Consider the following 26,103-nt stretch of genomic DNA (forward strand, 5'->3'; position numbering starts at 1 on the left):
ATCTGAGAGCTTTCTGACCTTCATTAAGCAGCAATGCAACTGACATGTTCAAGGCCCAGAAAGGTAGTAAGGACATTGTTAAAATAGTCCATGTAACATCACTGGTTCAACCTTAATTTTATGAATCTATGAGAATACTTTTTGTGGCAAAGAAAACAAAAATGATGATTTAATTCAACAATTTATTCTCTTTCATGTCAGTCTGCGGCATGTGTTTACAAAAGAATTGTTGAATGTTGTTATTTTTGTTTTCTTTGCACACAAAGTATTCTCGTAGATTCATAACATTACGGTTGAACCATTGATGTCACATGGACTATTTTAACGATGTCCTTCCTACCTTTCTGGGCCTTGAACATGGTAGTTGCGTTGGTGTCTATGCAGGGTCATTAAAAATATCTTAATTTGTGTTCTGAAGATGAACGAAGGTCTTACAGGTATGGAACGACATGAGGGTGAGTAATTAATGACAGAATTTTCATTTTTAGGTGAACTATCCCTTTAACATTTTGATGGGAAAAAAATATTTTGTCCATTTCTTTCTGCAACTTCAGAAACATTTCTACTTTTAAAAGGAAGATAATCTGGATTAGAAGTCAAGAAAAGAGAAAATTATGTTTTAAAGCACCAACCGCAAAAACAGAGGATTTGGGGAGAGAAATGAGAGATTCCAATCAGTCCTCTGGAATAATTCATTGGATAATGTTCATTAAATTGAGTCACCAGATCACTAAACATCTACATTGCCTTTTTCACACTGCGAGAACAGAATAAAAGATAAACAAATTACACTGATGGATCAATTTAGAGCACGAAGAGCATTTGTAGGGCAACCTCTGCTTGAGACATACAAGTGCAAAGATGTGCACGTTAATATCTGTGCATTTCAGAGGGCAAACATCTTTACATTTCATATCTATCTTTTTTCCATGTTCATTCACCCTGCCAGAGAGCATTTGATGTTGCTCTCTCATCTGGCTGCTCCCTGCCAGCTTTTCTGAGGTCAGGCCCCCTAATAACAGGGTAGAGAAAACCAGAAGCTCACGCAACACACAGAAGATCTTCTGAAAGAGAGAGACTGAAAAAGCACAAAAACAGATTGGAAATATACAGTCATAATTCAAAACAAATGTTTCTAGTAATGACACTCTGCATGTGAGTGGGGGGGAATAATATTAGACATCTCTTCCTCAACATCTTATGAGAGCCAGCAGACGTCCCTGACTGACTGACAGGTATCTGGAGGTTATGTAACGGATGACTATTGGATCTTTAAAGTGATAGTTCACCCAAAAATGAAAAGTCTGTCACGATTTACTCACCCTCAAGTTGACAGTAGCCACTGACTTCCAAATTTTTTTCCCCCCATACTGTGGAAGTCAATGGCTACCATCAACTGCTTGGTAATGTTCTCCAAAATATCATCATTCAAACAGAAGAAAGAAACAAGTGCAGGGTGAGTAAGTGATGACGGAATTTTCATTTTTGGGTGAACTATTAATTAAAGATGGATTTGATTGATCATACATTCAGGCAACCCACAGACTAATTGCTTTTTATTTGATTGCTATTTATTAGATGTGCTAATTTTGTACATCTCTAACCAACAGAGCAGAAGAAAAAAAAGATGATCAATTATATTAATATCAATATCAGTTATATTTATTGAAAAAGGGATTATTTCATTTCTACACTTCCTTTACCCACCATAGCAACAAGTTTCGTCCTTTTTCTGGCCCTCAGAGCAGCACTTTTTATTTCAGAAGCTCAATCTCAATCAACCATTTCCCCACCGGAGCAATTTGAGGTCCTGACCGACAACACAAGCTGATCAGGGCAGATCTACTTCTCTAGACCACCCATTTCACGCCAGCCTCTCATACTACTCTGTCTTCTGAGTCACATATTCCCCCTCAAATCCTCCTTTAATTCACTTCTTCTGGCCACCTCATCGCCATACTCTACATAATAAATGCCTGTCCCTCACCCGCTCGTCCTCCCACCCAAATTCTGTCCATATCCTCCTATAATCACACCCATGTGCTGTCAGACACCAAAAGAACTGGAAATCATTAAGCATTACAGATTGTCTTGTCTCTGTGACAATTTGAGGTCTATATAGGGCTATGAGAAGACACCTTTTAAATATCTTTGGTTTGAAATAATGTAGAAAGGGAGCACATTGAGCTAAAATGGCTGGAGCTTGGCAAACTTTTTCCAAACTAATCATAAAAATGAGTGACTTAGTATCAGACTCAGACTGACTGAGCTTTCCATTATTGAAATTCCTGAGTCTCCTTTATGACCGTTACAACTCCAGAAAAGAGGAGACTAAACACAGTTTAAAAAGTCCAACATAAGTGCCTACACTAAGCCCTAATCCACAGCAGCACATACTGTAATCCAGTGAGCCAAAACACTTACAAGTACCTTATGTTGTACTATCACACTTCTCTTTTCCCCTTCTTTTCTTAATTTAAAAGACAGGCAACACACAACAACTTCAAATCTTATAAACTAACAAAACATTTCACTTTAAGTGTGCGCTATTATGCTATATTCGTTCATTTTCATTTGAACAAACCGTCTTATCCCTAATGTTATAAAAGTTATGTAAAGGCTGTGGGCATCAATGTTGCCTCAAATAATGCAGCTTGTGACAGGTGCACTATTCCTTTTCTAACCATTTAGATTTAGTTTTTAGTCTGGCAGACAATAAATGGGTTACAAAATAAAATATAAAAATTGATTCTAAAAAAAAAAAAAATTTAAAAATGAAAATACAGTATATTTAAAAACATTTTTGGACAGTTAGGAATGCACTTGAAAGCTAAAACACCCATGTAACCATAGTTTGGCTGGTTAGCATGATCCAGTTATCTTCTGCTGGTAGAATGTGGAAAAGAACAGACAAATAGATTTTTTGCACAAGCAACATTAAAATATATTCTATTTCATTGTATTACAGGAGATGTTTTACCACAAAAAAAACAACAAAACTAAATAAAAAATCTTAAGTGATCAGCCTCTTTGGTGCCTTGCATGTCACAAATCAGAATAAAATCGCTAACTAGATTTGAATGGGTGTTAACTTAAAATGCTAAAAACTACTTTAATTTGTTGAATGTTGTGGAGATTTAGGCTAGGTCTAATATTCAGACTCACTATAGTACTGTAACGCTTCGATCCAGGCCTATCTTGTTTGGACAGTGATCTCCTGTGACTGTAACGTCAGACCAGCCTATGAACACATGTTTGTGTATCCGTTGGTCATGTGCTCTGTGGGTACTGAGAGGGGCAAAGAGTCTTTGATGGGGTGGGTCATGACGTCTATTTATAGAAAGCACAGCTGCGGGACCCAAGCAACTTTTCTGTGTCAGGATGTTTGCGAGAGAATGCGTAGCCTATATTGTGCGATCAGTACTCCATTTATAACACTACAATGCCTGAACTGATATGAGTTTGTCTAAAGCTGTATTTTGAACTATGGTAAAAGAGCTGCAAGTGGTTCAGTCTCTCAAATGGAAGCCATTTTGGATTAAATATTAAGGGACAGCAGTTATTCTTTGGCACAGAGTCATGAATGCTTCCTCCAGGGGGCTCATGTTTGTAAACTGGTTGAAAGAGAGAGGTGAGAATGTGAGAGATTACAACAGCTGAGTCGTGCTGCTTTACCCAATAATCAAACAGACAGGTGCTCCATTAGCCAATCAGCAACAAGAAAAGATCAACAGCAGCCAATAATCAAACATAGAATAATCAGATCATTTAAAGCAAGGGTATTGATGGTGTACAGTGTGTAAACAGTTGATATCTTTGACTACAAATGACTCGCAACAAAACACAATTGAAACCAAACTATAATATTAACATTTCTGCAGCAAGTGCAGTATGCCAATTTTCTGTATGCAAGTGCAAATAACCATACTTTTGAGACAACAACCGGAAACCACTTCCAGAATGAGAAACAGAGGTCATGTGACAACAATGTAGCACACTGACATATTTGCCATTGCATACCGTTTCACATAACCTAGTATTCAATTCCAAACATAGGCACAAAGCCAAAGGCACAAACACAGCTGTTTTTCAGGTGCTATTTGAATGCTTGAGCTGAGAAACTATACACGTATTCAAACAAAAAGCCTTCACTTTATTATGAATGCAAAAAAAAAAAAAGTTGCTCAGAAATAATGCAACAGATGGTGGGTGAATTATGCATCACGTTACACTATACAGAGCAAATTCACATCAGACTCTCGGCTTTGTTGTTACAGCACTACCAAGATGTCATCTCATGATATCTAAAAAATAATGTCATCAATGATTGGTTTCTTTATAGCAACAGGTTATTCATATTTTCCTGACATTTTTCATGAATATAGCCCACCTCAGCTCTTCAAAATAAATGCAGCTTTTCTAATAACAAGCTACTTTTACCAAACAAACAGTGGTATAGCCAGACAAAACCACTGATTTATGTCACATTATAATGTGCATGCAGTTACAGATCAGTGAAATTAGCTCTCATGCTCTCCTAAATGGCCCTCTATCTTTCAAATCAATTTACGTCAATATAAAAGAAACAGTTCAAAAACAATTCACCATTTATTTGAGCCCTTGTTATCGAGAAATATTGAGTTAAACTGATGTTAAATCACACAAAGAGTGTGTTTCTAGTTTTATTAAGTGTAAAATAACATTTATGCTGTTGTCGAACTCAAAATGCGTACTACTAGAAAATGCTGTCATTCTAACCAAGACCCTCATTGTGCCATTATTAATACATTATTTCATCAGATCATCATATATTTAAAAAGATAATTAACTACTTTATCAAATGAGTAGCTTGGCCATCTAAGCTTCTTCAAAATAGAAGCAGCTTGGTAAGCTACAGTTTCACTTCCCCAATGCTGGATACTATTACTTTTATAATAGTATGGACTGGTTATTTGGAGAAGCATACTTTAGGGTAGTAAAACCTTCCTTACAGCAAGCACAGGCCATAAAAGTGTTCGTAACAGAACTGCTGGATGTCTCGCTCTGAAAACACTGGCAGATTCCTCCCTATTGCGCACATGTGGTTCATTTTAACCCCGCAAGTGTGAACTGTCAACATTTCTGTGGCTCTGGGAGCAGCGGTTTCCTGACTCAAAGTCATGTCAGAGATGTAAAGAATGTGTATCATACACAACATATGCTCCTGATCATGGCCAGCGAGCCATGTCCACACTATGGACAAAGAAAAAAAGAAGTTTATACTAATGGACGAATGGTTGATCAGAAACAGGGTTCAAGTCGCAGATAAAACAACTCATTGGTTGTCTGTGTATACACAACGTCACACACTTTCTGTTGTTTGATGTTTATCCAGCAGGCATGATATTTGCTGTGCTTCTTTTGCAGAAAGAGACATCCAGTCAAAACATCAAACCGAGACAAGAACCCTCAAACACGTCTTTCCTTTCATGATAATGTACAGACAAAACAAACAAAGCCAAAACCTGCCAAGCAGAAAAACACAGGTGAAAGTAAATAGCAAAATTAGACGTTTTTTTTAGGTTGTGATGAAACTGGAGGTTTTGGCCAATCAGACTCAAGAACACAGCATGAACATAAACCATCAACAGTTCTGAAGTTCTTTACCTGTTTTTTGATTGGAGACTTCGGCTTTGGGCTCACATTTTGAAAGTGAACAATCTATGAAGTTAAAAACAACAAAAAAGATGTGTTAAACCAATTAAAGATAGTCTGTAAAATAACAGCTTCGTTATAGTTGATAGTTATGATTTTTAGTGTGTGTGTATTATTTTAAGAACATTTTTATTAATAAAAAAAAAAAAAAAAAAAATTGAAGTAAAAATTCATCAGTCTGCCAGCAGATTCGTAGATTCTCATAAGTTTCAATATTATGTTTTTAAATAAATTAAAATAACAACATAAAATATTAAATACTACTGCCTTCTAAAAAGCAACATTTTAGACAAATTCTAAGGCAGCAATTTTTTCATCTTCTAATTTGTATCCTTTTGCATATATAGATTCTGAACTAATTTCATTAATTATTGAAAAATACGAATGAAATACTGCAATACAACTGAAAATATATAGCGTGTTGTGCATCATTGTTATCATTAGCTTAGCAAGATAAACTCTTACTTGAGGTTTTATGATCAAGTCAGTTGCTTGTGTAATTTATTAAATAACACAGTTAAATTAAATAGAATTTCAATGCTGACTAAAGCCTTTTAAGATCTTTAGTGCTAGTGGTGCCTGGGGATGATTTTTTTAATTCTCTCTAAACAGATAATAGATAAGAAGAACATTCGACTAACATCAGTTTTAACTCCATGTGCTTCAGTTCTCCTTTACTGGCAAATTAACACTGTAACTTCTGTCACTAAATAGTATGTGTAAACATACTTGGCCAATAAAGCTCATTCTGATTCTGATTAACACCACACCCAAGCTCTGGAAACATGAAAACTGTCTTTGCTTCATGCTGACATGCTCCAGTGACCCTAAAACGTGCTGATGTTGGCATGGTGGTTAAGCTCTGAGTCTGGGCACCAGTCACTGGACTAATCCAGCAGAGGTTCTGACCCCATAAACTGCCTGACAGAGGGGAATTATGGGAGCTTCTGTTTTGTAAGGATGCAAAAAGCAGTGCTACTGGCACATGTTGCATGTAGTCACATGTTTACGGGCAAAATATGGAACATGTGAGGGCAGGATGAAAGAGGAGCGTGTGCAAAAAGGATTCAAAAGCAAAGGTTGCACTTTGTACTTCTTAATGCCAGTTTTCTTATCAAGACCAGCCGTTTACTGCATTCACAGCTTAAAAGTGAAGCCATAGAGCTTGCATATGTCACAAGAAAAAAGCCTATCCTTTTCAGAAGATCAATGGCATTTTAATGAACATTACCAACTCAGAAATGTAAATAAATAAATGAATTTATCATTGATAAATCATTCACAATATGATAATTAAGATGCTTTTAGAAAAAATACTGAATGAATATCCATTTCTTATTCTTCAAACAAAAGCTATACCTGTAAAATTAAATGCTTTTGTATTTAGTTCACAAGCTAACCGATTAGCCAACTGGCTTTCCATACCACTAGCTGATTTGCCTGCTAGCTTAACTACCACTGCTACAAATGATAACTAAACTCTATTTTGATTATCTAGATCATCATTATGGATAGATTTTGGAATAAGCATTGCAAATGGCCACCTGACAAACAAGCAGCTGCTTTTGAACGACCACATTTATCATGAAATAATGAATGCGTTTAAAAATAGGATGTCAAACTTTACTAAAATACTATTTTAGTAGTCTTTATATAATATAACATTTATTTATTTATTTAGAATTAGCTTTTTGATTTTCAGTTTTCATTTCAAACATTTCTAATTTTCATTTAGGTTTTTCAAAAAAAAAAGATCAATTATGGAAAAAAGTTTAATTTTATTTAAAGGGGTCATTGGATGCAAAATTTACTTTTCAAGTTGTTTGAACATAAATGTGTGTTGGAAGTGTGTGTGCACATCCATCCTATAATGATAAAAATCCACAGTGTTTTTTTTTTTTTTTTTTAAACCCCATTTTAAAATCCCCTTTCTCAAATCAGGCTGTTCTGAGATTCCTGTCAGAATGACGTAGTTCTGTACAGAAATTGGTTCTCTCTAACATTCGCCAACGCTCCCCTCTGGGCTCCCGTAGTTCCGAATGGTCAGCCCTCCCCCCATGGATTTGCCATATAGGGTTGGGCCGATATACGATGCTACCGTCCATCGCCATAAACAGTACTGATCGTCACCCCACGGAAGAGCAGAGCTCATTAGCATTTTGCAACATGGACTAAAAAACGGCTTGATGAAAACAGAGCTAATTTTGACAGGGTAAAGGAGGTGTTTTTTACACTACCATTGAGAAATTTTAACAAAAGCATGTTATAGACCAGTGGTTCTCAACTGGTTTGGCCTTCGGACCCACGTTTTCCCCATGGTCATCAAGCTGCAACCCACTATATATAATTTGTTAAACAAAAACAAAGCAACTTTATTTCACAAAAATTAAGTAAAGCCGATAATACTGAATAAACAGCCTATAAGGTAAGGCTAATAGCAGTCCCAAACTAGTTTTTGTTAATACAATTAAGTTGGTATGAGCCACCACAGTCAAACATATACAAAATGACACGTGGAAATAACATGGTATTTTTGGGTTATGGAAACAACAGTAACCATGGTGAATAAACATGAAACGTGGAAACTGCTCCTGAATAGAATGAATATCATACCTTCACGCAAATCCTTCCCAGCTAACACACGCAGTACCAGTTATGTGATTTATCCAAACTGTACTTTTAATTTCAGGCTTGTAGATTCTGTGCTATGAAGTGATATACAGCGCGGTGCCACATTCGCGCATGCTATAGAAGTGTGCACGCTACGAACACAGTATAACATCTGGCAGGACAGGATAGTACGCTTTTCTGAGGTGAGAGACTTTTCATTTCATAAATTACAAAAATAACATTAGAATAATGACACTGACATTAAACCTGTCAACATCATCTGACCGCAGATACTGAATCGAGACCGCACGTTTTTCTCAGGCACTCTTTACTTAAACTGCATCTGACAGAAGTGTCAACAGATTTCATTCACATCTTTTAAAATAAAAGTCTCGCATCAGAAAAACATTTATGATTCGTTTCCACTGAGCAGTACAGTTCGGTACGGTACGCAATTATGTCCGTTTCCGTTGTCAGAAGTTGTGAATGGTACCAAAATAGCGAACCATATCGTACCACTTTTTTGGTACCCTTTCATTGGGGTACCTAGCACAGCAAAGGGTACCAAAAGGGTGGAGCTAAACTCATTGCAGAAGTTGATTGGTTTACCAGAATAGTCACTTTTGCGTGATACAAGGGGATAAAGGTCCTTCACTCGTTTCGCTCTGCTGTGTTCTGCTTATTACATCAGAGTGCGCAAACACACACAAAAAAAAAAATATAACAGTGTAATTTATACTTTTATATTTTCACACAGATAATAACCGTTTCTCAATGTGTTCTTGTGGACTTGTGAAACGTCATTGCCCAAAAACCCACGTAATTTTCTAAATATTACTGTTATTCTGTCATGAAATGTAGTTTTAAGAGTTTTTCAGGCGAGAATGTAGTTGTTTAAACCTCAAATCTGCGGTTTATTTATAAAGATCTAGCGCCTATTTGAAAATTAGCTATTCCGATTTCGAAGCTCCAGGGGATCAGCGGGCGCTCAGTGCTCATGTATCCGCCTCGAGCAGCCTTGCGCTCGGCTAGTCCTCCCGACATTTCTCTGTAGAGATTAAACGAGAATCAATTCGTTTTGTATATATTTAACAGGCATTCGTGGTCTCATGAATCTATTATTTTTTCCTGGTCATATCGGTTTGACTGAACACAAAGTTTAACTTTATAATTATTTTGAACTTTACCGTAGTAACTTGCAGCGCTGACTTTGTAGCAAACGCTTGACTGTGAATTGTTTGCTTTTGTCTTTATTTCCTCTTATATAAGCCTCTGATTCTTTGTACTTATACTTTAATAATGGCTATTATTGTTCATAAAAACTGACATAAAAGAGGCAGAGTTGTGCTTATTGTCGCACTTTATTGTCGATCGCTACTTTCCGGCATACACCCTGCCTATCAAGTAAAGGGTACTGCTGGCAGTGGAAACGCAAGCCTGATCAGGGTTACCCGTACCGAATCGTACTGTACTGAACTATACAGCACCGCTCAGTGGAAACGAAGCATTAGAATTATGTTTTTTGTCGTTGATGCCGTTTCTTTGGCCGTACACTCCACGACCCACTCAGAACGGACCGACCAGTTGAGAAACACTGTTATAGACTTTTCATTAAGACTCTAAAGAATCATATCAACTTATGGAAACTGGGCATCTGATGACCCCTTTAATGAATGATAACACTGTCAAAACATTGGTTTATTTTTAGTTTACATGCAGCCAATCAGATTTTCCTTTTTTTTTTTTATATTTTGAATTATTTAAAATTCAAATCATTGGATTATTCAATACCTGCCTGGATCATTTTAATATTTGATACTGCTGTTAGAAATCTGAAAAATTATTTTTTTTGTGGTTCAAATTCAACACCACACTCATAGAGGGGAACTCAATCACATGACTGCAGTCAGGCCATGCCACGTGACAAGAACAACATACCATAATTTAACGCTGGCTGTTAGACAGAGGACATATGACTTCCCACTACATTTCTCAACAGGTATGTTAACCATGCTCTTCCTGGAAGAGTCTTTGTGTGTTGGTCTGTGCTGTAGGTGTGGTGTGCTGGGCTGGCTGGCAGGTGGGGGAGGGAAAAGCAAAAGACTTGCAGACAGAAAAGGGTCCCTCTAATCAGACACAGGATCTGAGGAGCTGTACACCCCCTCTCTCTTCCTCTCAGATCCTCTTTCTATCAGAAACTCACTGCCACAACATCCCATCTGCATCTCTCTAATGTCATAGAGAGTGGTGCTGTGAGACAATGAGGTGATAAAAGTGTTATAAAGGCCACACACATATTATACACATGTCGTGCATAGTCATGGTATGAAGCTCATGGTGATGATAATTTGATATAAAAGCATGGTATTATTTGCATCTGAAAGAATACCATTACACTGGTAATAGTAAACCAGTGTTTGTATATATACCACTGCTGTATATACAGCCCCACGGAAAAAGAAACTATGTTGTGAGTTTATAGACAAAAAGACAATAGCAAGTTATATAGTTATAATGGGGGGGGCCATGGCCAAGACCAAAGAGCTGTCCAAGGATGTCAGGGACAAGATTGTAGACCTACACAAGGCTGGAATGGGCTACAAGACCATCGCCAAGCAGCTTGGTAAGAAGTAGGGATGGGACGATACACCTACCTCCCGATTCGATACTATCACGATACTCGGGTGCCGATACGATATGTATTGCGTTTTTTGTAGGAATTTTGATTCTACAAGTATTGCCATTTTTGTTTTTAACTCTAGATCATGGGAAAAAGTTGAATGATACACTTAATATAGGCTACAGACTGTATTAGCAGTCACTATTGCGATTCGATATTACAATATATTGTAATTTTGTTTGCTTATTAAAGACTAGACAAATATTTGATTATACCCTTAAAAGAGACTGCATATGAGTCATTAACAAAAACAATGCATCACATCTTTCTAAACTTTTATTTCAGGAGCATACACATGCACAGTGTATATTTAAAGTACCTTGAACCATGAAACTTTAAAGTACCAAAACCCTGAAACCCAGAAAAAATACTTTCTGAAATAAAATAAAGTGCTATGTTACATTGCATACTGTTTTAGTCATGTTTTCCCGGCAGTTGGGATTCAAAACGTGAAGGTGCAGAGAAAACTCTGGAAGAGGTTTGATCCTCTGCCTCCGTCATTGTTTTGCTTTCTCACGCCGGCTTTAAATGTATATGACATCATCTGATGCAGTGGCACTGCGCACGCAGAATGATCGTTGTATCAAAGCACCGCGAGAGCTCCAGAGAACAGACGGCTCCCACTGATCTATATATAATGACGGCTCCGCATGCTTTCGAATCGCTCTCACGGTACTTTGATGTCATACACTGATCGTCTGCGTGGTGCTGCTAAGTCGAACACACCTAAAATTACAAAGCGCTAATTACAAAGCAGGAAGCGGGAATTACAAAGCGCTAACTTCTCCCCACCACCTCTTAGGAAAAATAATGAAATAAAAATGTATTCTGAGGTAAACCAATCAATTTATAAATAGTTTTAAAAAGAATCGCTATAGTTAGGTGAATCGATTTTTTCTCCCACCCCTAGTGAGAAGGTGACAACTGTTGGTGCGATTATTCGCAAATGGAAGAAACACTAAATAACTGTCAGTCTCCATCAGTCTGGGGCTCCATGCAAGATCTCACCTCGTGGAGTTTCAATGATCATGAGAACGGTGAGGAATCAGCCCAGAACTACACAGGAGGATCTTGTCAATGATCTCAAGGCAGCTGGGACCACAGTCACCAAGAAAACAATTGTTGACACTACGCCGTGAAGGACTGAAACCCTGCAGCGCCCGCAACGTCCCCCTGCTCAAGAAAGCACATGTACATGCCCGTCTGAATTTGACCAATGATTCAGAGGAGAACTGGGTGAAAGTGTTGTGGTCAGATGAGACCAAAATCCAGCTCTTTGGCATCAACTCAACTCGCCGTGTTTGTAGGAGGAGGAATGCTGCCTATGATCCCAAGAACACCATCCCCACCGTCAAACATGGAGGTGGAAACATTATGCTTTGGGGGTGTTTTTCTGGTGTTTCACTGCACCGCATCAAAGGGATGATGGACGGGGCCTTGTACCGCAAGGGCATTGAAGCCAACCAGGGCATTTAAAATGGGACGTGGATGGGTATTCCAGCATGATAATGACCCAAAACACACGGCCAAGGCAACAAAGGAGTAGCTCAAGAAGAAGCACATTAAGGTCCTGGAGTGGCCTAGCCAGTCTCCAGACCTTAATCCCATAGAAAATCTGTGGAGGGAGCTGAAGGTTCGAGTTGCCAAACGTCAGTCTCGAAACCTTAATGACTTGGAGAGGATCTGCAAAGAGGTCTGGGACAAAATCCCTCCTGAGATGTGGGCAAACCTGGTGGCCAACTACAAGAAACGTCTGACCTCTGTGATTGCCAACAAGGGTTTTGCCACCAAGTACTAAGTCATGGTTTTTGAAGGGGTCAAATACTTATTTCACTCATTAAAATGCAAATCAATCAATAAATAACTTTTTTTAAATGCGTTTTTCTGGATTTTTTGTTGTTGTTGTTATTCTGTCTTCTCACTGTTCAAATAACCTACCATTAAAATTATAGACTGATCATTTCTTTGTCAGTGGGCAAACGTACAAAATCAGCAGGGGATCAAATAATTTTGAATGAGACCAAATTCCAACATAATTCCAACCTGTAGCAGGCATCATGAGCTTAAATCAGCTCATTTTGTGCATAAAATTGTAAAATTTCTCAGTTTAAACATTTATGTTCTCTATGTTCTATTGTGAATAAAATATTGGCTCATGTGATTTGAAATTCTTTTAATTTTTATTTTATTCAAATTTAAAAAAACATCCCAACATTTCCAGAATTCCGGTTGAAATAATTTTATATTTGAATATTTTAAAATGTAATTTATTCCTGTGATGACAAAGCAAAATTTTCAGCAGCCATTACTTCAGTCTTTAGTGAGAGTGCAAAAAAGACTTCTACATAAAACAAGGTAGGTACTTTTTTTAGCAAAAGATGGTAGAAATAACTCCATCTGCTATGTTTTCTTTCTGTAGGGTGGAATATCAAAGTGAGGTTGAATAGAGACTGGAGACCAAATATAAACACGTGGGACATACTTGCAATGCCAAGCGCATGCCTGACACGGTTACTCACAACTGGGACATTTAACGTGCACCGTGCTAACACATGTACACAGACCACACAACATAGCCTCTAGTAAATCAAAAACGCTTCTCAAAAATGTTTCAGTCAAGTCTGTTTACGCCCCATTCATTTAACGTAAAGCGGACTAGATGAATGGGTGACTTATGAGGTGGTAAAGATGAATCGTTCGTTTCATTAATCCACTCTAAATTATTTATTCTAAAACACAAAAACTTGCCAAAAATCACACAAACATGCACAGCCCAGTGCTCAAAAGCAAACCGTTGAAGGCAACAGATTACAAGATCAAGCACACTATTCCAGTCCAAATAAGGAGAAACAAGCTAAGCGGACGGTGGAAAAGGCCTGGTTCAAATCCACTCCTGAGGAGAGAAATCATTTTTCCACTTTCATTCCCAAATCCCCAGCAAAGAGCCGTTTACCACAAACTATTCAGTAGCTCACAGAAGACAAAAGAGCCATTGCATATTGCTGAGAGTGATTTTAAGACTTGGATTTCACACAACCGCAAAACATACGCCAGCGGCAAAACAATACACACAACAGGGTTGTTGTGAGGTCACTTCTTTCCTTTTGGTGTGACCAGACAGGAAATGAGCTAGTGACGTAAAGAGGCTCACAATACAAAGATACACACAAGGTCAGATTGTGTTTGTTACATGTCTACAACTTTAGTCACACCCAAAAGCCCCTCCACTCAAAGCCAAACAAGAACAAAAGCAGAGGGCTGCTGTGATTCAAGCTCCCATGTCTACAGCCCTGCCACTCTCTTACGACACAAGCCCAGTCATTGTGATCGGACCCTCCTTTTGTAGAGCAGCAGGCGGATAGTCATCGATCGGACTCATACGTGAATCATGTGTTTGAGGAAAAGGGGCCTCTCATTGCCACATGCTTGCTATCTGGCTCATCCAGGCCTAATCAGGTCTCTGTAACGAACAAATAACAAAGCTGCGGCAGAAGTCCTAAGCATGTGAAATTGTCTGAATGCAAACTTAACGCAATGACGTCATAAATATGCAAATTAATATAAAACATCACCTGCCGCCACAAGTGTCACAAAATCCTGTGGGAAACACTGCGAACGATTTCTTCGATTTCATAATCGTTTGATTAAATTGTCTGCGATTTATTTGCGTAGCTTGTCAGAGAACTACAGCTCTGTGTAGTAAATGCTGCTCCATCTGAAAGTAGGTGATGGAGATTTACTAATCACAGAACCGGCTTTACTGATGAGATGTGCATGAAAATCGCATCCGATTAATCGTGCAGCACTAAATCTGAACATTTTGTGAAATATTTAGTGGGGAACAAATAAAAGTGAATAAGTGTAGGACTAAATCTGGTAAAATGTTACACATTGCTCTTTGTATTGTTGTAAAACACATTAATGAAAACAAGTAAATATACGTATATATAAATATAAACTATAAAATTAAAAGACATTTATTTTAAATGTATAGTACAGTAATGAAGGCAGCAACATATGATAGATAGGTGTCCTATCTATCAAATGTTGCTGCCTCCTTTACTGTGCTATACATTAGATTATTAATAGCCTCTTGTTCTGTCCTATCATAGCTCCAATAAAGAGCGGCACAAAGTGCTTATGCACATCCCGTGTGCAGAATGATGCGCTTGATGCAACACGAAGTCACAGCGTGTAGCGCTCCACATAGAGAAGTTCAAAGCACAAAGGAAAGAGATATTGATGCGCAGTATATTAAATCTGTGCGATAGTTTGAGTCTTTTTCTTTTAACAGTTTTAAATTTCAGTTACTGTGCGCTCTTGGAGATAGTTTCATCGTTTTGACTGTCCTAACCAAACATGACACGCAGTTTGAATGCTGAATGAAGGTTGACAGACAGCCGCAACGAAGAGAAGAGTTTTCATGAACTTGAATGTAACGACTTAAATATTCATCTGTACCTCGCATTCAACTATAGAACGGCTTCAGAACACTTTGACTTACTTTACAATGTTTTTGTGCTTTTGTGGGGCTTAACAATAACACAGTTAAATATATATGTCATATGTCAATAATACAATATCGGCCGATACTCTATCTGGCAGAAAATGCCAGTATCAGAGCCGATACCGATAAGTATCGGATCGATGCATCCATAATATAATATAATAATTAGGGCTGTGTATCACCAGCAAATATAAATCACACAACCTATTCGATATCCATATATCCATATATATATATATATATATATATATATATATATATATATATATATATATATATATATATATATATATATATATATATATATATATATATATATATATATATATATATGGATATATATATAATAAAGCTTGTATTTTTAATTTCAAATATTAAAATGGGTCATTTCATGCTATTTTAAAGATCATTATTTTGTGTATTTGGTGTAACAGAATATGTTGACATGCTTTAATGCTCAAAAACACATTATTTTTCAAATACTGTACATTGTTGCAATTCCTTTATGCCCCGCCTCTCTCAAACGCATTGTTTTCTACAAAGCCCCTCCTCCCGACAAGCGCAGTCTGCTCTGATTGGCCAGCTGACCCAGTGCATTGTGATTGGCCGAAAACCACAAGCGCGTGGAAATGTAACGCCCCTTATCATAATCGCGAGCTTCAGCTTTCAAAGTAAATATAAAGACAGTTAATAATATCCTTAGTTTTACCATCAGTTCAAGCCCGAAAGGGGAACAGAGTCACGTGACAGACACAGTGATGATGCTCATATGTATTTGCAGTACAAAAGCGCGGTTAAGACAGCTGACTCCACTGTGATGTGACCCTCTCTCACACACACACAATGCGTTACTCTACACTGCGCAAAACTCTGCATTTGAACAGTCAATAGTAAATACTTAAACTAATAACAAAACATACTTACAGTGGCTGATTCAGAAGCACCAGATTGTCATAGCAGTAGGATTTGTTTTTTTTGTTTTTTTAGAAATAGCCTTCGTGCACAGCCACCCTTGTACTCTCCTAGGTTCACGAAACTGTCGTCCATAAAATGCATTGCACAAATTCGAACATTTGGGTTGTGCTTTTCTGTTGTAAAGAAACCTTAACCAATGATTCCTAATTGCCTCTACTTTCGGAAGGCCAAATAAAGTGCTTTTGCTTTCGCGTAGAAACGCACGGTGTCTCCCTGTCATGGCTGCATCAACACTACTGCGGTTACTAAAACCACGGCTTCTTTCTTTGCGTGAACATTTGGGCGGCATTACACAAATATTTCCACATCGTGACTTCGATATGTGGGGGCATGTTTGAATGAGGCGTTTAGCCCGGTCTGGATCAGCCTTCTCTTTTATATAAAATAAATCCTTTTGTGTGAGACTTTGAGCTTTATAACTCTGCAGATCTTATACACGCACAAACAGCTACATAACACACTAAAGAAAAGGAAAAAAAGACATCGCATCACATATGAACCCTTTAATATTTTAAAAATGTAAACAATTTAGCAAATTATAAGTAAAATTAATTCTCAAATGAATTCCTCAAGTAAAAAGTTTCTTAATTTCTTAAAATAATTATGAACGGTGTCTCTTAAACGTCAGTTCATATTTTATTACCGTATTTGATTACTGCTGTATAAATACGAAATAGGTAGAATAAGATCAAATCCAGAGGTATGAATGATATGAAAGAAACAGTTTGTGGAAAAATACAATGAATCTTGACAAGTTACTCCTGCGATCAGAGACATAGCTCAAAAGCTGCACAACTCCTGTAGGCCTCTGCAAAGCAGCTAAAGAACACAGAAGCATTATTCTGAGCCACATCCATGTTAGACAAGTATGAGCTGATGTGGTGAAGTACGCTTGTGTGAGAAAAAAATAAATAAAAAGACAACAAATAAGCGGCAAAGGCCGAACTGTTTAAAGACCAAAAACACATAGGAATCAATCAAACAAAACCAGGACACAGACGGAGAGAGCAAGAAAGAGATAGAGAGAGAGAGAGATCTCCCCATCCCCCTGCTCTCATTCCCAGATCTATTTTGACAGTCTCCATTTCTTCCCTTCTCTCTCACTATTCTTCATCCTCCTGTCGTACTACTCCTTGACCTTAACAGCGATGAAGAAGGTGATGCTTCATGACATCCGAAAAACAAACCCCTATAAAGATTGGTTCAGAAGACCTCACAAAAACCCAGATCAGAATCAGATCAGTACCTATGATAACACAAATACTCTAAAGGTGTCATGAACAACCCAGAAATCAAAAATGCACATATTTATACCAGCCAGTGGGCCTATTAATCATTGAAACATCCCAGTGACAAGTCATTTATGACATTACGTAGCTTTGCACTTCCCTACTTTAAACATGAGTGCAACTGAACATAGTAAAGCGCAATGCATTTAATGGAATTAGACTTCATGCTCTCAAAGACAGGAACCCGCCTCATGTTTAAATGATGAGCACATACTCAAGTCTATGGATTTTATGAAGGCCTTCCACATGATTCATTCATGCCTCCAATCAAGCACTCACAAACCTCCTCCCAAATGAGAGTTGAGCTCTGAGATCAAGTGTCTGCTGTTATATTAGAGCTCATTATAGCATCGTTTTAAAACAAGCCCCAGGAGAACAGCACTGAAAGAAGAGGAAAACTCACTGGCATTATTATGCAGGTCAACACGTAGTCAGTCCCAACAATCCTTCCCTTTTTTAGATTACAATTTAGTACCATGTTTAGCTGAACGAAGAAAGGTCTAACTTCATTATTTTTTACTACAGTTCATCTATAAATAACTCACAGCTTCTCAACATGTATACACTCTTAAAAATAAAGGTTCTTTATTGGCATCAATGGTTCTATGAAGAACCTTGAACATCTATGGAAACTTTCAAATGCAAAAAGGTTCTTTATGGTCGAAAAAGGTTCTTTAGATTTTTAAAATAGTCTTCAAAAAGGTTATTGAAGATTAGAGTAATGGCTGCTGAAAACTCAGCTTTGCCTTTACATGAGTAAATTACATTTTTAAAATAAACTGGTTATTTTTAATTGTACTAATATTCTGCAATATTATTACTGTGTTACTTAGTGAGCATAAAATGATTCTTTCGAAAATAATATAAAAAAAATATGAATTATCCAAACTTTGGGTCAATTTTAGACATTTTATGTTTTTCGGCTGAAAATAATACCCCCTTGGCAGAATAAAAGTGTTGATTTTCCTACTTTTTCTGTTTCAATTTAATGTAGAATATATTGACATTTTATTTAACATTTTACATTATGTGCACATATTAAAATGAGTGATAATTCAATGATGTCATTGAACCATAAATATTTCTTGCTCGTCAAATTTTAACAGGAGGCGATTCAGTCACAACTAACGTCAACACGGATGTCATAACATTTTTATCAAAATGTGGACCTTTTTGTATTCTCAGAAATTATGGAAATTAAAAATGTAAAATGGGAAATGCCTATGAACTATTGTGCTTGATTGTTCTTGTTTACATCCCTCAAAAAGGTCTATAGTTCATACAATAGCTGAGCAATTGCCATTGAGAATAATGGGAATGTTAACGATAAGCTTTCTACAGGTATTTCAAAACTCCTTGGTGAGAATGTACCTTAATGACAGGCTGAGAGAGACAGAGCACAATGTTCCCTGTCCCCCATCTCTAACAGTGAACAGTGAGGAGATGCATGAAGTATACAAACTTCCCAAATTAAGTATCATATCAGAGGAAGGACGCTTGGACAACATCAACAAGAAGAGAATGAGAGAGGTTCAGATCGATCTGTGAAACGATACGCCAACCTAGCTGCAACAAGGGAATCTGCAGGCTGTATAGAGTAAACTGAAAACAGAGCATGGGCAGAGATGGGATGAGAGAACAACTGACCCCAGGCACTGGACTGAATCCGCAGTGTGCTGGAGCCGATGGCTGACTGAGGAACTAGGCCAACGTGATGAAAGCAAAAGCTCATGTCAGTCTTACACAGCACACAAAGTGATGCAGATGTGCCTTCTCAAGTCCTCCAAGTTTTGAAGAAATGCCAAAATTCACAACAAACCTATGACAATTAACATTTAGGCAGCCCTGGATGAAAAGAGGAAGAGCTAAGGCAGTTTGCAAAACAAGGCGGGCATATGAATGCATGTTCTGAGAAAATCTATTTGAGGATGGATGGCATCGCCCTCCAAACATTTGATGTCTTTTGATGGTTCAGGCAATGCCCCTACGTATTGTAATGAATGAACTGGGCCACGTGTCAGGGGGCTTTTTAAACCAAAATTTATTTCAGGTGTGCCTTTTAAGGGACCCTTTAATACACAAACATTTCTTTGCCACAGTTGTTTTCAAAAAGGGAAGTTGGACTTCTGCACTATTGTATTCAAACAACAATGCTTTCCTTTTGTGAATGATTCCTGATGATTACTGGGAATGATACTGTCATAGCTTTGTCAATGGCCAAAGAGCTGTAATCAAGAGCTTGATATCACCTCATATAACCTACACTGTAAAAAAAATGAAAACTCAAAAATCTGCTGAAGCTGGTTGCCTTAAAATGGCTCAACTTTTTTTTTTTTTTACAGTGTAGCCGCATTGCTCGTGTGGCTAGTAGGTTGACGCAGATGTGCATTTTTATGGTAAAAAAACAAATAAAAAAAGTGACGTGACATGTGGCCAAGTATGGTGACCCATACTCGGAATTTGTGCTCTGCATTTAACCCATCCAAAGTGCGCACACACACAGCAGTGAACACACACCTGGAGTAGTGGGCAGCCATTTATGCTGCTGCGCCCGGGGAGCAGTTGGGGGTTTGGTGCCTTGCTCAAGGGCACCCAGTCGTGGTACTGAAGGTGGAAGAGATTAACAATAAAATTAGCAGGTGAGGCATAATATACAATCAGCAGGTCATAAAAGCAAAATAAAACAGAGTGATCAAGACTCACACTATGTATCACCAGCTACCTCTGGCTATAGTTTCAGAGCATATGCTTATTTGACTTGCTTCTTCATTACGTGAACTCTAGAATTAGAACATAAATTAACTACTGATGCAGTCTCATAAAAAAAGTTGTCAAAGTTAACATAAAACATATTCGACTAATATATTCACAATTAATAATTGACAGTAAATATTTTCCAGACAATGTTATTTCTTTTAAAAATTTTAATAATAATAATAATAACAAAGTCTGATTAATATTTTCTCCACACAGTATAAATTAATTTTTATATATAGTCGTATATTTAAACGTCATTATATTTTAAGACAAATCATATTTACAGGTCCTTGGCATCAAAAAGTTTGAAAACCCCTGTAATAAGAGCAATTACTATTATCTGTGCTGAAGACCAAATATGCCGTCAATACAGGTTCTCATCATACTGACAGCTTCCACCAAACAGAATAAATGCCAATAACTGATGTCATCAATAACACATGTTCCTGCACACACAGTTTCTCTATGAGAGATGTTTCACCTCTCACCCTCATTTCAGGCCTTATTCTGTCTCTTTTTATTCTCATCTGCCCTCTCCCGCTAACTATGTCCCTAGGCCTGTCGCGATAGTCGATAAATCGATTAATCGCACGATAACAAAAAATGACCTCGATAATTTTTCCGGCTGCGATAATTTAATTTGCATACTTGTTTGTTATCCGCGACTGAATGACAACTCTCGTTTCCTTAGCATAGGAGAAGTGAACCCTCTTGTCAGTTGCATTGTCTTTTGTGTGGGGAGGCGGCGCTTGTCAGTCACATGGACTTTGTGTGGGAAGGCGGGAGTGCTTGAGGCGACTGCAGAGAAGAGCGAAAAGACGAGACGCAAGTTGTGACATGGAATTGGTTTCAAAGCCAAACGCGACAGCTGCAGTGTGGGAGCACTTCGGATTCAAACCGAATGACCGTGGTGAACCACTTAACCTGAGCGAGCCGGTATGTCGCATTTGTTTTAAAACAGTATCGACTAAAACCGGTAACACAACAAACATGCACATGCACCTAAAACACAATCATCCGTTGCAGTAAATAAAAAAAAATAAAAAAATAAAATATCATCATCCGTTGCAGTTTTCCCAGATGGGAAATAAAAAAGCTACAGTTTTTTGCATATGGCTTGAGGCTTTTTTGTTTGTTTGTTTACAAAGGTCCTAACAGGCAGTTTTGCCTGTTATGGAATGCATGTTGCGCCTATTGTTTAATATTTTTTGAAGTGCAATTTTGTTTACATCCATTTTATTTATTGTTTTTGGTATTTATTCAAATGCATTTTTTGTTAACAGAGACTGAGAGTCCATTGCTTTTATTGTTTTTGGTTGTTTTGTTCATTGTTATTGTGGATATTTAAAATGTTTTCCATTTTCAGTGTTAAATAGTCTTTGGAAATAAACGTTTATTGAATTTTGAAAGGTGTATGTGCATTATTATGCCATTATAATTATTCTAGATGAAAATGGTCTCAGATCGACAATATTATCGTTTATCGCGATAATTTCTTGGACAATTTATCGTCCAGCAAAATTTGTTATCGTGACAGGCCTATATGTCCCTCATTTTCACTCAGGATGATCCAGCATTGGCCTCTGTGATTTACTGTCGGAAGCTGTCTTGGCGTGTCTCTCTCTGCAGTTGAATAAGTAGGATCTTCTTGTGCTGTGCCAGGAAACAGAGGGGGCAGCGAGTGCACCATTCCTAACCCAGCAAATGTAGGTCAATACGACCTTTCCCTACCACACATGGAGACAGAGAGAAGAGCCGAACCAGAAACTGGGGGAAGGAAAGAAAAAAAGAAAAAAAAAGGATGACAGGGAGAAGGAGAGATAGAGAAGCTGGATAAATCAAGAGGCCATGACACAACAGAGACATAGAAGGAGAAAAGGAGAAAGAGAGAAAGAGCCTGGGGTGAACGGGCTGAATGCAGGGACGATCCAGCTGGGGTGGTAACAGTCAATGACAGAAAATGTAACTCCTCAATGCTAACCACATGACGTCTGTGTGTCAGAAAAATTCATCTAACGCTACAGAGAGAAAAACGGAGCCACTGCCAGGCCTCCAAAAACTACCAGGGGGCCTATTAGCCAAGGACAAAGGCACCATCAAAATCAACAGAAGAACAATTTAGCACACAATGTAAAGTTCAAAAAAGTTATACAAGAACGAGAACGAACATACAACTATGATTTTAATAATAAGAGTAAGTACTCAAAAAGAAATAAACAAACAAAAAAATCAGATATATCCAAGGACATTTATAGTGATGTGCAATTAAGTAAAAAAAAAAAAAACCTTCTTCAGTCCTAGTTTGACACCACTATAAATCATTGGGTTCCATTCCCAAAGTGTGCGTGAAATCTGCCAGCTGCATTACGGCATTACTGAGTTGCGAGGTTTCTCTTTAAAATAACATATAACTGACTAACGAAAGACACGTTATCTGGGTCTGTATAAAGGTGTTTATGGTGTTTGAACTGGTTTTGAGGTTGGCACATTTGTCATTTCTTGAGGTTCTGTCTTTGGAGAGTGTCATATTTGCTAAACGTGACGAAAAGCTGGAAAGGTTGTGTGGAAAGCCCTTATGGAGATGATTTGAGCACATGCTCCCTCATTTATAATACTCAATTCATAAACATTAGAATGAGATCAAATTCATGTGCAACAATACACATTGTGAATGCAATTATTTAGTGCAGGGCTCCAAACTGCGACTAAAATGGTCGCATTTGCGACCAAAAATATTAATTTGCGAGTGAAGTTTTTGCTGAGGTCGCCACTGGCGACTATATATAATTTGCATGAAAGGACTTTTTTCCCGATTGTTTTGCGCTCACATCTTTTGTTATGTTCACGTATTAAACTTACATAAGACGGTGCGCATCAAAGTTTGGAAAAGAGTTTCAAACAGTCCTCGTCTCTGCCGCACACAGTCTGCTGAACGCAGTGAGAGAGACCTGAAAGGGCCTGTTTACACCTGGTCACTTCATGCATTTTCTCTGATCGGATATCTATATGATTTAAAACGTTTCCCCATTTACACTTGGCCACATAAATGTGTCTTCGCAAAACGGATATAAATCCGTTCTTCAATTCCCGCTTCATATGCAAATATAACGGAGTTCACGTCAATGAAAGCAATGGATAATTTTATTAATTATCAGCTAATTTCAATATCAAGAGAGCGCGCGGCATCAGCACTGGAAAGATAGGCTAGTCTCGCTACTTTTAATGAAGAAGATTGTGTGTTGAGCGTCTGCGGCTTACTTTCAGGTTCATTCAGTTTGCGCGTCGCTTGCTGAAGAAATACTCCGCTACTCATCCGCGGTGATGCTTGTTGCATTGCGCTGTCATATCTGACTATAACATGCCATATAGCCTATAAAACGCTCTCACACGTCTATTATTTTAATATTATGGGAGGAGTAAAATTACCATATGTGGTTTCAACAACCAGATGCATTTACACTTGTCCGGTCGATCTTCTTATCGAGATCTTAGTCTATATGCTGTGTTCTGTTAATGCATGGACTTCCTGTTATTTGAAGCGCACTTGCCATCCAGTAATCGCAAAAAGCTTTGTGCTGTCTTACTTTTTAATAAACAAAGTATCAGCTTTAAAATGCTACGAAATTCAAATGATGCGGTTTGGGTGCTCTTTAATGCGGACCACAAGCGCACACTTTCGGTAATATAAACACCAGTACCCCGCGTCCACACGGTCCGTGTATGCGTCCGGATCGCGCGAGCGGAGAGTATCGCACTTAATGCTCAGGCGCGATCTCTTTAGCACCTCAGTTAAAGCAAGTGAACCCATTATATATTTCCATTTACTACTATAGTATGAAATGAACATGATCAAAAGGTAGGCAATAAGAAAGCCTATAGTACAACTTACTGAAATGTTTTATGTAAAAGCTCATTGTTTCAAACTGAGGAAATGTATAAAGCTTGTAAACATTGCATTGTAATACATTTACCTCAGAATAACCACTCAGTGTCCATAAACTCATCAGTCAGCTAGAAAAATAACTATAAAGAGGAGCGTTTTGCTATATTCATGCGCTGTTGCATATTAATATTTTTACTTATTCTGTTGTACATGATTCAACTCCTCCTATAAAATTGCATTTTACTAATGAAGAAAAACAGACTGAATGTGTGAAAGACGTGACAACATTTATAGGATGCACTGCACTCAGTTGCCAAGTGATGCTTATGGTCCATGATATTGGTACAGATTCTATGTAATGAACAATTCTTTGTGACTGTATATTTCAAGTTGTAAAAGACATTTAATTCACACTTTAAGTGAACCTTAGTCCCCCGGTCGACCTGATCATCTACAAGATGGATTAAAATGCTGATAAAGCCTAGAAAAGATAAGACATAAACACATGACAAAATGATTGAAATGTTAAAATAGGGGGGAAAAATAAAATGATAATAATAAAATAAACCACTTTTATTCTGTGGCACCTAAAAAAATAATTTGGCGCCTACGTTTTTCTTTTATAGGAGCCAATGGCTCCTTACTCGATTTTTTTGTCTGGAGCCCTGTAGTGGGATGATCAATTATATATGGCTCAACCAATGGCACGTGTTTGGGGGTGGGGTGATCTGTTTGGGCTAATGGCAGATGGAAAGTGTTTGAGAAACATGTTTGAAAACAGTCATTTTTGCATTTCCATTTGGTGGTGAAAATTGTGAAGTCGTTTCAGCAGCCATTACTTTAGTCTTCAGTGTCACATGATCCTACAGAAATCACTATGATTTTGTGCTCAAGAAACATTTCTTGTTATTATCAATGTTGAAAAAAATTGTTTTGCTTAATATTTTTGTGGAAACTGTCGCTTTTGATCAACTTAGTGTGCCATTGCTGAATAAAATTAGTAATTCCTTTCCAAAAAATAAAAATAAAAATCAAACCCACCCAAACTTTTGAACTGTAGTGCGTATCATCATTGATTTATTAGACAGCAGACAAGAAGATTAATATCTATGGCATGTTGATGGATGATAAACACGGGGTCAATGTGTTTAGTGAGGACAAGGGTGAGGAAGTGGGGTTAGAGACAGAAACATGGTCTGTGAGCTACTGCGTGTTCAAACATGACGGTACACTAATATGTGCAAAAACTGAATAAGACCGAACTTACTCATACAGTCAGACGGGACAAATAACACAAACATCAAGAGGCTGTAAAATGGGTAATAATATTAAACCGTAACGTAGCAGCTATGCTGAAAAGAAGCAAGATGCTTAAAACCAAAAGCCTCTTGAGGGTTCTGGAACAACCAAAGATTTCCGGTGTGAAAACAGAAAGATGCAGTACTTCCAATTGTGGTTTCACTACCTAAACCAAAACAAAACCACTTTGCTTGTATCTCAAAAGGGTACTGCAATTTGTGTCAAATTTGATGTAACACATAATTTAGAGAAATACTTTACAAAATAAATACGTGTCTACTTTCGAGAAGGTTACCCAACAAAAACAAGCTGTTATAACCTGATTTTCTATTTAAGGTGGTTGCCAAGCTGGTGTTCAACTGGTTTAGCTGGTCAACAAGCTGGTCCCCCAGAATGACAAACTGAAAGT

The 26,103-nt window shown here is 37.7% G+C and overlaps 1 protein-coding gene across 2 annotated transcripts in view; it reads right to left on the minus strand.

The window, feature by feature from the left end:
* Positions 1 to 26,103, minus strand: part of trioa (trio Rho guanine nucleotide exchange factor a) — a 104,918-nt gene that overhangs the window by 77,204 nt on the left and 1,611 nt on the right. For both annotated transcript variants that reach the window (XM_079381124.1, XM_079381123.1), the window contains exon 2: positions 5,647 to 5,700. In XM_079381124.1, coding sequence (XP_079237250.1) covers positions 5,647 to 5,700 — 54 coding nt within the window. The remainder of the gene's footprint in view (positions 1 to 5,646; positions 5,701 to 26,103) is intronic.

This window comes from Barbus barbus (assembly GCF_936440315.1).
Source record: "Barbus barbus genome assembly, chromosome: 27".
Taxonomy (NCBI): domain Eukaryota; kingdom Metazoa; phylum Chordata; class Actinopteri; order Cypriniformes; family Cyprinidae; genus Barbus; species Barbus barbus.